Here is a 13,810-nt window from a genome sequence, read left to right on the forward strand (position 1 = left end):
GATATATTTGCTGCAAAGATGTTCTGCCAAGAAATAGCCACTAATGACCGCATGACGAAATCTCTGCTTTTATTTCAACATACTAAGAAAATATATCTGTAATTAAGGCCGAACAATTTTGGGGGAAAAAATTTAAATTGCTTTTTTTTTTCTTCTGGCGAGTATTCTGATTAGATTTGCAATTTATGTTTTAAAACCAGACGGCTACGGAAAGCTGCTGTAGCTGAATTTTACCATCTTAAAAATGGGAAAAGCAGAACGAGTTTGCAGCGGTCCAAACTTATTCCTCACTTACTTACTTCGGAGCATTCTAATTATTCACCGCGATCAGTTTATAAGTACTTTTCACGGCTTTCTAATAGCTAAGAACAACTAGTATGCCAACTGTGAACTTCCTGAGTACACTTTAAACACTTTATGATTAGCTTACACAATATCTCTGTACTGAAGAAAGACATATTTTTCTCAAATACCTGGGGAAAACATGTGCAGGGTCTTAAACTAATACAAGAATCACATGGATTTTGGAACTTGTAAAAGTATAAACATTGGTTTAACTCTGTTTTTAACCATCTGTTGTCTTTATCTTTTAGATTTTCTGTTCGTGAACTGTGCGCTGCGACAGTGGAATTTTTCCATTGTGAGACAAATACTGTAAGTCTTATTTGTTGTTTGCAGAGGAAATTCTGTAAGCTGTGAACAACTGAGGCTTTTTCATATTTATTCAATTCTGATTCAGTTGTGACTAGGCCTGTCACAATACCACATGTACAATTTTTTTTTTTTGCAGTAGTGAGGAGATTTAAGCCACTTTTATTTACTGAGCTGTAGAGGACAGAATACGTAACTTAAATGGTTAAATATTTGGGGTGTAACGGTACATATATTTATGCCAAACTGTTTCGGTTCGGGACGTTCGGTTCGGTGCAGTTGTGTGTGTTTACACTCTGTCACTACATGTGCAGCAACACGGGAGGCTCCGCTCTTTAATATTCCCATGATGGGGGTTGCAGTGTGTCCTGCAACGCTTTATAGTTAGGGCCTTGACAACAGTTGACCCGCACCTTGACTACGTCCCTCCAAACCATGCAAATCCTCACAAAACTACTGTCACCCTCCTCCTCTGCTGCAGATCTGCAGTTACTGGCACTTGGTTTTACTGGCTAAAAATATGAAGACTGAGCAAAACTTCAAGCTGGAACTATTAGTGCTACACTCTACTTTCTGAAAAGTTTTGTTTACTGTTTACAAGGAATTTATTTTTTATAATGTTTCATACATTTGTTGCTTATTTGAGTTTTTTTTTTTTTTTTTTACTTATTAGTATTACCAAGCAGTATTTTGCATTTATTTTATTTTCCCATTTGTATAATTTTAAAACAAAAAAAGTAAATGGTTTTGCATTTTGTTCCCATACTGTACCATCATTTTTGTGTACTGTTACACCTCGACTAAATACTGCTTTATCCTGCTATTTAGGTTAAAGCTCATTCCTTATAACTGCATTGTCTATTCAAAAACATTGGTTACTGGGAATATCTTGCTTTGTATCAGCAACTTAAGGTACTTACAATTTTATCGTTTATCGTTATATTTCTCTGTGCTTCCTAATTTGTTATCGTGACCGGCCTAGTTGTGACTGACAGCACAATCCTACTTCTTATTTACCTGGTGTGAACTTTCCTTTACATGACAACGCGTCAACAGCACTGCACCCTGAGCCCCATTCATAAAAAAACGGAGCACTAGAGCTATTATGGCTTTACTCAGTTGAACGGATGATGGTTTTGAACAAGGCCTTTGATTACATGAGAGGCTTTCAGAGCGTGCTAATTATCAAGCAAAATGAGTCACTCCACAGCACAGGTGAGGGCTAATACCAACAAATAAGGCTGAAAGATGTTAGGTGGTTTGTGCCAATCGCTAAAAATGTGTTTAATATGCATTTGTTGATTTGGTTTTGTTAGGAGCTATTAGTAACGCAAATAGAAGAGGAGAGAATGGGTTGTATTCAAGGGCATTGGAACAACTAGAAGAAGCCTTAGAAGGAAAAACTACATTAACGTCCGATGTTGACTCTGGTGAGCATTAAGCCATATTAGAATATTGTTACCTCATCAAAAAAAAAAATACCTGGACCTGTGTTGTGTTTCATTCACAAATGTTTTAGTAATGCTTAATTATTATTAGTCTGTCTGCATGTACAAAGCTAAAAATGCTCCATAGTTTTCGGGTTAACATTTACCATTTACATTTTGTTTAAGTTGGGAATTCCAGGGCTGAAATGATCCAAATGATTCTAGTGAAGGTGTGTGGAGTTTAAAAACACAGCACAAGCACTTCCTGTATCACCACATGACATCACAATGTGGAACAAAGTAACCATACAACCATATATGTAGAATATATAATATATATTATATATATATATATATATATATATATATATATATATAATATATATATATATATATTATATATATTTTATTTTATTTTTTTTACCAGATTAGCTCATCTCATTTTAAATAGTAATCTGGAATATCTAGATCATATATTTTTTATGGTAAATAGTAGGGATGTAACAAAATATCGTGATATCGTATCATCAAAGGTCTCACAATAATATCGAGCGCTGTCAGAATATATCAAATTACAAGTTCCTTTGCTTAAATGCATTGATTTATAGCTCATACACATCAGGAACTACATATCCCATGATTCATTTCAGTGCAGACAACATGAAGAAATATGTTTTTTCCTTGAATTCTTGGGATTATGATGGAACTAATTCACACCAAAATCTTGTCAAGGTATTTTAAAAGCAAAAAAAATGTCCCATTTACAATTATATCAGCCTCTCTAAAATATCGCAATAAATATCGTACCGTGAGATGCATACTGTGATAATATCGTACTGTGAAATTTGGATATTGTTACATGCCTAGAATATGACAATAGATTTTGTACCAAATTACTGGTCAAAGCATTTTATAATGTCAGTATTTATTGTGTATAATATCATAATATTGTGAGCCTCCCCACCGTGTCGTGAGCTTTCCCACAATATCGCAATAAATATTGTACCGTGAGGTTCATACCGTGACAATATCGTATCGTGAGACTTGGATATCGTTACACCCCTAGTAAATAGCGTAAATATGTTTAGTATTTTTAAAATCTCAAACTTAATTTCAATACTAGGGAATAGGCTGAATATCAATTTAAATACCACAATAATAGTAAAACAACTCTTTTTTTATTGTAGAATGTAATTTTCAACACAAAATAGTAATAGCAATGTAGTCTTACACTTGTTTTATAAAATATAGAGTAAGAATGGTTGTTTTTCATATCGAACTTGTTCAAATGAGTATCTCGTTCCGATACGACATAGTTTTGGTATATATTAGTATCTGATTATCAATACTTTTTAACCCAATAGCGTAAATCTATTTAAAGCGTTGCACCTGCTCCCTGTTACTCTTCGGCATTTTGTTTTGAAACACTTGAAAAACAAATCTCCCAAACTAGTGTTTTCTGACCACTGTGTTTTGTCCTGTTTTTCTGATGCTGCACTCTGTAATTTGGGCCTTGTTGTAGTGGGAAGCAGAAGTTCAGTTCACCTCCTCCACAAACTGTCATTAAGTGGATGTCCTCCGGGCTCCTGTGAGGACACATTTCCACCAGACCACTGTGAAGACGAGGAGAGAGAGCCACTATTGTCTATTAGTGATGCTATTTTGTTGTGTCGATTTCAAAAGAGGAAATCTCAGTAGTCTTTTCTATAAAGGGCAGTTGAGGTTAGAGCTGAGCCATAAACCATCCACAAATGCTCCAGTAGTGAATCCCTCCAGGCTACACAAAATCCCTTATATTATTACAGAGGGGAGAAAGGCCAAAACAACCAATCTAACACCACACGGGAGGGCATCTGACAGGGTTTAAGGGAGGCCAATGGTACAGGGGCTTATTAAGTGAACTGCAGGAGCGTAATACTGAGAGTCAATCTATGTCGATGCTATAATAGTTTTTCTAAGTAAACTGAGACCAATGCCGGACATACACTGTGCGATATTTTTTATTGTTTCACTCAGCTCCAGCTCAAACTGTACGACCAAATCGCAGGGTTTAAAAGTTCACAGCTCGGGGAACTACTTCAACCAGCGACTGCCGATCGGGAGCTGGTCGTGAGGTATTAATTGGTTCTCGTTACTCAATATATACTACACAAAGCACGACACACGATTAAACAAAAAAAAGAAGTCGGTCTGATCCCAAAAACTGTCGCACGAGTGAAAAATCGGCTCAAAAAGGGCTAAAAATCGTACAGTGTACACCCGGCTTTAAAGCAGACCTACTGTGCTTGTGTCTGCCATAGTATCTCAAGCGTTATGTTATTATTTGGACATTTTAAATCATAAAACGACTTAATGGGAAAAAAAAAAACTGACTTCCACATTAGAAAATTGAAGTGTCCAAATGGAGCTGACATTGGCATAAACGTCATCACAACAGAGAGCTTTGGAGCTGGCGGCACTTTCGACGGACAGCTACAGATCACACCAACAAGCAGAGGATTTATTTATTTTTTTTTCCATTTGTACCAAAATGACAACACAAATCTTACGTGTATCACCGATTAAGAAAACAAAATCAAATTGGAGAACAAAGTACAGAGCAGTGGGTGGTAAAAACGGGTGGATCGGAAAAATGGCATCTTCAAAATAAGCATTGAAAGATTACTCAAGCATCCAAGAATCACTCCAACGCAACTTCAAGTGGGTAAATGAGAACTTGTTAAAGGCTCTGACAAGTTGATTTTGTACAGAGCAGTGGGCGTTTGCTGCTGGTGGTGGCGGTGACGGGTTGATCGGCAAAATGGCATCTTCAAAATAAGCGATTAAAGATTACTCAAGCATGCACAAATCACTCCAATGTAACTTCAAGTGCGTAAATGAGAACTGGTTAAAGGCTCTGCATAATAAGCCTGCTTTGTATACCACTTGGAGGTAATATTGATGTGCCTGGAATGTTCCGCAGTGTAGCACTCAACGTATCTTACATGTATTCACTTTAAGGTACTTTCATTGCTCAGAATTACCTTGACAAACATGTAACTTGGTCTGGTTTGGTCTCCATGAACATAGAACAGTTTAATGCCATACTGTGAAACATTCAAGACAAAGCAATAACATCTCCACGAACAAAAGCACTTGACGAACCCTCCATCCGAAAAGTTACAGAATGCTTTAACTTCAAAGCCTAATGACGGTATAAATACGAAGTGCTTTCTCCACCTAAAACACTTGAAATCTGCAAAACCCTTGTGTGATTCATTGAACTAGAGCGTCTGATTCAGCTAATTGGACTAATCACCGCAGAGAAAGAGGCAACCCACACGGAGAAACACCAGGCAGGGGGCGCTACAATCACCGGGGAGTCCAAATGTGTCAGTCCAACAAGCCGGGGCCAATTTTCTGGGAGATGGTTACGACGTAGGTGCGGACAGGGGAGAAGGAGGCAGGCAGCTGAGACTACAGATCGTACACAGGAAAAGGCTTTTACAAGGAGAGTGAGGAGCAGAGAGAGCAAGAGAGAGCTGATATCTGGACGAACACTTATATCTGTTTTATGTTATAGGTGCAGCTGTCTAATAAATCATCATTTGTTTCATAGGGCAGTGTTTATTGGAGAACATCTGTAGTTGTGTCGTAATATGTCAGATTAGCAGAGGAGGCACATTTTTAGCGGTGTAGTCAACTAAAGAAAAGTACTGGTAAACTGTTTTGAGAAGTAACAAAACAGATTTAAACCTCCCACTAACTCCAGATCGCTCATTTTTGCATACGAATCCTTTTAATCATGAAAAAATAAGTAGTTGGCAGATGAATTTTTTGGTCAACTACGACACTATCAAGCAATTAATCAAACAAAATGAATTAAGGATTACCCCTATGAATTTCAATGCAGGTAACACAAAGTACACTGACTGATTCTAAACAATTATGGCTTATTTACTTAGTTTAAAGGTTGTATGGAAGATTTTTTTTGTTTCAAACTGTCAGTGAAAGATTAAAATACCATTACAGAGACGCAGCAGCTTTGTAATTATGATGACCAAAAAAAAAAAGAACGAAAATCTATCAACTTTGGACGTAGTGAGGCCAGATAAACATCAGCCAATAGAAAACGAGGCTCCCTCATTTTCTATTGGCTGTTAAGTTGTCAATCAAACTCCCTAGTATAACTGACTCATCGGAGCGCGGGGATTACGTGGTTTACGCAGCGGTTCTTAGAGGCTTTTTCGAACTGTCGCTTCCTCGCATTTCGCACAAAGTTTGTCGCGACGGCGGACGAGAATCCACGACCGGTTCACCGCAAAGGAAAGTCCATTTTTGACGTCGCTGAAAGAAGAAGAGAAGAGGAAAAGGAGCAAAGCCAAACTGAGGTGATTCTTGGAGATCTCATCCAGCGATGGCGCGACTGAAACAGACGAAGGGTCTAAAAACTGACGCGTCAGTCGCTGAATTACTTCTAGACAGGTCACTTCAACAGTCATTCTGAATGTGCACAAGGACTGTCGCTGTATTTCTCTTCCCTTAAAAAAATCCTCTATACAACCTTTAAAGCTCCTATATTAAACAAAATTGATTCTTATGAGCTTTAAGTCAAGTTATAATGTTGTTACCTCTTCAAAGTTGGATTTTGTTTTACTTATACATGTTTGAGAATCCTTTATTATTGCATCTCCAAAGCTCAAAGTGCACTGTTCAACCTTGTGATGTCATGTAGTGGTAGCTTTCAAGTTAACAGCGCTACATTTTATCTTTAGTTCAGTAGAGATTAGGGGTGTAACGATATCCAAGTCTCACGATACGATATCGTCACGGTATGAACCTCACGGCACGATATTTATTGCAATATCATGGGAAAGCTCACGATATGGTGGAGAGGCTCACGATTAATTGGGCGCTGTCCCTGTCTCAAATAAATAAAATAAATAAATAAATAATAAATTAGGGATGTAACAATATCGAAATCTCTCCATACGATATTTTCATGATATACATCTCACGGTATGATATTTATGTGTGTTTGTGGAGGCTTACAAAACTATGATATGCTACGTTTTCTTCTTAAAAGGCCTTGACAAGAATTAATCCAAAGAACTAAGACTTAAAAGTGCTTAGAACTGTTATTTCTTCATGAAGTCTGCACTGAAATGGAGCAAAGGATCATGGTGAAAATCAAAATGAAAAATGAAAATCATCATACAAAGCATTACAACAAAATATCTGTCTTTCAAGTCCCACAATATTTACGATTTACTGAAATGACTTTATTATTATTACTTACTATTATTATTATTACTTTTAAAGGCCGCATATGGCCCCTGGGCCGTACTTTGCCCACCCCTGGTCTATGTAGTTCCCTCTGTCTTTTTTTAGCTATTGTTGCACCATAACTCTTAATTTAAGCAAAGAGACTTGTAACTCAATATATTGTGATGGTCCATGATATTATTGTGAGAACTGACAATATTTCAGTTACTGTTACATCCTTAGTAGAGATACTAACTAACATACATGAACATTCACACAAACAGTGGCTCCCTCTTTTCTGCATCGCTCGGGGAAAAACTAAAACACAACACTACCTACGCCAGTCCATCTTTCCCACAATCAGGGAATAATTTAACTCCATAAAATGCTTCTTTCTATTCAAAAAACAATAGATATTATCTGAAGTGATTCTAACGAAGGTGTATGGAGTTTAAAAACACACTGAAGCACTTCCTGCATTACCACATGTCATCACAAGGTGGAACAGAGCGTTTTCCATTTCAGAGAAGAACTCAGCCATAATTTACATGTGTGAATTAGGGGTGTGCAAAAATATTGAAATACCGATATACTGAATTGTTTAATGCGATGATACAGTATCGATATATCGCCAAGAGTATTTTTTGGTATATTTTATTAAATTATTTTGTTACAGCGCTATAGTTTTGTTGCTTGTTTAGTGGAAGGAAACTAATTTATGCAGTACATTTGACATTTTCACTATTTTGATTATTAAAATGGGCGTTTTTCATATTAACTTTGCTCAAGAAGTGGTTTAACAAAGACTTTTAGTATCAAAGCCATGATTTGGCCTTTATTTTTTATTGAATTGTATCGAATCATTTTTAAATATATCGAATCAAATCGAAAGTGAACTGTATCGAGACATGTATCGTATCGTGGCCTATGTATTGTATTGGCAACTTCTTAATGATCCCAACCCTAGAGTGAATGAAACAAAACACAACTCTGGGTATGTTTTTGATGAGGAAACAACATTCTAACACAGATTGGAAAATAGCGTAATATGTGCCCTTTAACAAACTAACTGTAGCTTATACTTTGTGCATACTGATTGGATGCCAACAACTCTATACCACGAATATTACCGTAATACAAAGTTAGAACAGGACCTAAGCTTAAAACCAGATGTCATTTCCAATCTTGACGTAACATTTTCAAGTTATATGAGCTTTGGATTGACACAAAAACTCCTGAAGGTGTAAGTAACATTCAATTTATAGCCTAAACTAAAGTCCTAGTTTGGAACATTACACTAAAGACCAGTTATAGATGTATTCCCAACACTGCCATCTGTAGCCTAATTATATTGCGCTATTCTAACACATACAAACATGGAAAGTAATTGTGGATATTAAATCAGCCATGTCGTAGCCTACTATTATTATTATAGGGTTACAAATTACGCTGCCAGTCGTGTTGGGTAAAGTATAGCTACAGGGCTCGCTTGTCACAGTAAGATCCAATGGTTATTTGCAGCCAGTGTGAGCTACTACTTCCACCGTAGTGTTAAACCTGCACGTTTAATCATCTTTATTGTCCACAGCACGAAATGACAGTCACGGGAAAGCGTCAAATCACGCGTAAAACAGCGAGATAGGTTCGAATATTTGCTTAAAAACAGAAGCCAAGCAGCAGAAGCGAGGTCACTCACAAGTAGACTTCTCCCCCCACTGCTAAGCCCCTCGTAAGTTTGTAACAACTCACCCTTTCGCTGGACAGGACCACCGCCAAGCCGAGCGTCAAAATTATCCACACGCTCTGCATATTTCCCGTATCAAAGCGCGCCGCGTCTTTCTTTATATGTCCCGTTTTATCTTCGTCTCGCCTTCCCAAATCTGTGAGCTCCCTCTTCGCTCCAACTCCTGTCTGCCAACCGCACGCTCGTCTCTCGCTGGAGTAAAAAGGGTCCCACTTGGATACGTGTTGCCTATTCCTCCCCCCTCTCGCGCGGCGCTTTCGGTCGAACCTGCAGGAAAGAGCGAAGTGTTTGTGCGCACGGTCTGGTAGTCCTTCTCTTCTCTCGTCTGGCTTCGCAGCGCGATCTCGATCCGCTCGCCGTCCGTGCGTGCGCCGTTCGCTCTCGTTCGCCAAAGCAATGCGCGCGCACGGAATAAACAGGACGAAGTGGAGACGCGACCGGCCACGAGACTCTCAGCGACGAAAGGGCAAAAGGAGCGCCGCGCAGGTTCAGGGGGGGCACGGGTACGCCCCCCACAGCGTGTTTTGATTTTTAACTATTTGGTTTAATAGATACAGAACGAAGATATTTTATTTGGAATTAAAAGCGTTTGACTGTTTTCTTAAAGGCGCACTGTGGAACTTTTCAGGTCCGTCTGCGTGGTTTCCAAGAGAAGTTGTTGCTTTGTATTCCGTGTATCATTCGTTCATTCGTTTTTCAATATAAAACCAAAAATAAGAAAATGAAAAAAACATTAGTTTTCTTCATTCTTTGTCTCCAAAACCAAAATGTAAAAACAGATAACAATTCATTTTTCCAGTTTTCGATTTTGTGTTTAAATGAATGGAAAAAATGGAAAAAAGGATGTTTCTTGTTTACGTGACTTAAACTGCAATGCCGAACTTAACCAGGACTAAAACAGGTGTAAACCAGCTCTAAACCAGCTCTAAACCAGGTCTAAACCAGTCTCAGTCCTAGTCTTAGTCCCAGTCTCAGACCCGGTCCTGGTCCGGTCCCAATCTCAGTCCTAAACCAGGACTAAACCTGGACTAAACCAGGTCTAAACCAGTCTCAGTCCTAGTCTCAGTCCCGGTCTCAGTCCCGGTCTCAGTCCCGGTCCGGTCCCAATCTCAGTCCTAAACCAGAACTGAACCAGGACTAAACCAGGACTGAACCAGGAGTGTCGGGACTGGTCCGGACGTGCGCCCACATAGACTGTCAGGTCATCAGGAAACCCGAACCAGACTGGGACCAGACCAGGATTCAGACCTGAACCAGAGACCAACAATGAGACCTGGTTTAGTCCTAGTTCAGTTCTGGTTTAGAACTGGTTTAGTCCTGGTTCAGACCGGCATCGCAGTTTAAGTCACGTAAACGGGAAATGGCCGTTTAAATGTTCTACTCTGGCATGAAACTTATCTGTTTTGTTTTGTTATTTTAATTACAGGTGTTTTTATCGCTCAAAAATTCTTTCAGTGGATCGCCTTTCCACAGAGCTGATCTGTAACTTGGCCTGATTGCTGCCTGCTTGTCTCCGTAAACTTAATCCCATGCTGTGGAACATTCTAGGCAAAGCTATTACAACTCCATGGACACAAGCAGGTGGCTGCCTCACCACCAGAAAAGTTACGTACTGCACCTTTAAATGATTGCAGCATTGATAAAACTTTGGTCATGGCTATACCGTTCCATATTCTTTAGTTCTGGTAGAGATTTCAGTACTTTATTATCCGATATTAACCAATACCAGTGCAGATACAGAAAGAAAGATACACTTTCTTTTTCCCAAAAACAAAAACTGTTGTACGACAAAATATGTGATGTAGCTTTTACTTACAACAACAGAACGACTTTGTATTAAAAGCTCAAACATTCTGAGACGTTTTGGACCAGCTATGATCAATAAATAGTAGGAAGGCAACAATAAACGAAATATCATGATATTGTATCGTCAAAGTTTTCACTATAATATCGTGGACCATCACAATATATCGAATTACAATTATTTTTGCTTTAATTGTGGTGCAGCAATAGCTAAAAAAAAAAAAAAAAAAGACAGAGGGAACTACATAGACCATGATCCTTTGCAAAGTATTTTAAGAGGAAAAAGTTGCATATTAACAGTTTTAGCTGTTTAGCCTCCACAAAATATCTCGTATATCTTGAAAATATCGTACCGAGAGATTTGGATATTGTAACATCTCTAATCGTGAGCCTCCAAACCATATCATGAGCTTTCCCACAATAAATATCGTTCATACCGTGACAATATCGTATCGTGAGACTTGGATATCGTTACACCCCTAGAAAAGAGTCTAAATTACATTCCTTTTCAGGCCCAACCAGGATATTTTGGAGCCGATATCCTATCCAGCAAAGTTTCATGCACCGGCACCGATATTTGATACCAGTATCGGTATCGAAAATTGCTTAGTCTCTAGTCGTAGCACAGGTGAAACACACAGTACTCATTTTGAATTTCCACATCGCAAACATTTACAGTAACATTGTCTCTATCGATTTGTTCTTATGTAAGTAAATAGTTATATAATTTATCATACTGGACATTTGATCAGTTGTTAAGTTACCCATTAACCAGACTTTTCAAATCCAGTGTCTGAACTAGTATGTCATTTTGTGCACTAAATATAATAATCTGAAAAATATCAACATATAACATAACAAGTTGTAAGTATGGGTTATTTTGTTTTATTATTGTTCACTTTTATCTATTTTTATATGGTATAACAGGAGAAATTTCCCTGCAAGCCATCCAGAACTTTGCACCACAGTTACTGTCTAACCTTGCAAATTAACAAATCATCATCCATTATGACAGTATATGATCTTAGTTTTGGCTGCAACTGCGTAGTATCAAATCATATCTCTGTCTCGTAAGTCATTATACACTCAAATTTCATTGTTAAATAAATCTTAACAACAAACAATAGGTCTTGTGGTTATAAAGGTGTCTAGAGTTTGAACTAGCCTGTGTATCAGATGTGCTTTGTGGTTTAGAAAGTAAAATATTATCTTCATAATCTTGTGAAAATATACAAAGCTGAAAAGAAACTTCTTCAAAACTGAACTGGACCAGGTGCCTTTTGATATTCATAGACAAAGGCTCCCTCTAGTGGTGGAATTTATTATAACATTTAAAATACATAAAAAAGTTCAGAATTTTAAGTTTGTAGACGTCTGGAAACATCACAATATTTGTTTTCCTACACAAAAATACATTTATGAGATCATGGTGTTGTTATTGATTTAATGCCAATCAAATCCCACCTTTTAAATTTTGAAATGTTTATCCAAAATGTCTATAACTTTTACCCATGTCTAGATTTTGGTAACAGTCCCCTTATCTTAGCCTCTCCCTTTAGCGCACAGCTCCTCTTCTTCTTCTCTCTTGTCTTTTTCTCTCTCTATCTCTCCCTTTCTCTGCTCTCTCCTCTTTCTCCCTGTTTCTCTTTCTTTCTCTCTCCCTCCACCCCCCTCCCTCTCTCTCTCTCTCTCTCCTTCTCACAGGGGCTTAACTCGACTCGTGTCCCAGATTACAACAGCCAATTAGGACCAAGGCAAAGCTCCGTCTGCCACTGTACCGAACCTGGAGAGAGAGAGAGAGAGAGATGGGGTTTGGGGACTGGAGCAGAGCCGGGCAACCTGAGGCAACACTGCACTACATCACTGTATGGTCCATAAGGAATCCATATTGTACAGTATGTATTTGTTTACAGAGCAGCGATGACTCCAAACATAGATAAAAAAAAAAAAGAAGAAAAAACAGCAGTATTGGAGTGCTGCACTGGATCAAAACTTGCAAACACAGATGCGCGTAGAACCAGTGGGCTTGGATTCTTGTCGAGATAAAGAAGGATGGCAGATGCGCTCTCATTTGCAGTGCAGTTATTAGTGGACACACCAAAGCGTTTCAAGAACCTTTGAGTCTTCATCGGGGCTGGTGTACAACATAACAGGCGTGGCTGTATTTACAGGGGTGATGTGACCAATTACCAAGCATGTAATTAAAAACTGTTCATCTATAGACATATATACAGCTGAATCAAAGTACAATGACCACATGGTTCTCTAAACACAACAGATAAGAACCCACTGCTCTGGAGGCTGGAGTTTTATCAACAATGCAGATTTCCCTTAGGTTACACAACCAGTGTTGGGAAGTAACTGAATACATGTACTGAAAATACAAACTCTGAATACTCATTTTGCGAGTAAGTGTGTTCTGGTACAGTTACTCTTTTTCATTTGGTGGTATTCAGAATACAGTTAGTTTTCTAAAATCAAAGGAACACATTGTTGTGCTTGATCAGACAACTGAGACTTCAAACTGCACAGTTAGAAAAATAAAAACACTGCTCTTGTGGTGAGGCATGTGTGATTTTCCCATCTCCAATTAGTAAAAAATAAATGTGTACAAAACAGTCAAACAAACAAAGCTGTTTTAATCCTATACTGCATTTTTACACTGTAATTTAAATGCAACTTCATGTAAAAGTATTCAAAGTATTCAAAATAGAGTACTCTAACTGGACCTTGAATTGCAATACCGTATTTTCTGCACCAAAGGACGGTCTGGATTATAAGGCGCACTGTCATAGAATGGTCTATTTTTTTTTACTTTTTTCATATATTAACCGCACTGGACAATAAGGCACATTAAACGAAACACAGCAGTTAGATGGGTCAGCGGGACTTTGTTTGGCGCGTTCTCGGTGACTCTGGGCTTTGTTCAAGGACCCCCTCG

The 13,810-nt window shown here is 38.2% G+C and overlaps 1 protein-coding gene across 1 annotated transcript in view; it reads right to left on the reverse strand.

Annotated features, from left to right (window-relative positions):
• Positions 1-9,515, reverse strand: part of sdc2 (syndecan 2) — a 97,327-nt gene extending 87,812 nt beyond the window's left edge. The window contains exon 1 of the mRNA XM_020939319.2: positions 9,072-9,515. Within this exon, the coding sequence (XP_020794978.1) occupies positions 9,072-9,131 (60 nt within the window). The 5' untranslated portion in view covers positions 9,132-9,515. The remainder of the gene's footprint in view (positions 1-9,071) is intronic.
• Between the last annotated feature and the right edge of the window lie 4,295 nt (positions 9,516-13,810).

This window comes from Boleophthalmus pectinirostris, unplaced genomic scaffold (assembly GCF_026225935.1).
Source record: "Boleophthalmus pectinirostris isolate CB_2022bp ecotype Guang Dong unplaced genomic scaffold, ASM2622593v1 HiC_scaffold_21, whole genome shotgun sequence".
In the NCBI taxonomy this organism is placed as follows: Eukaryota; Metazoa; Chordata; class Actinopteri; order Gobiiformes; family Gobiidae; genus Boleophthalmus; species Boleophthalmus pectinirostris.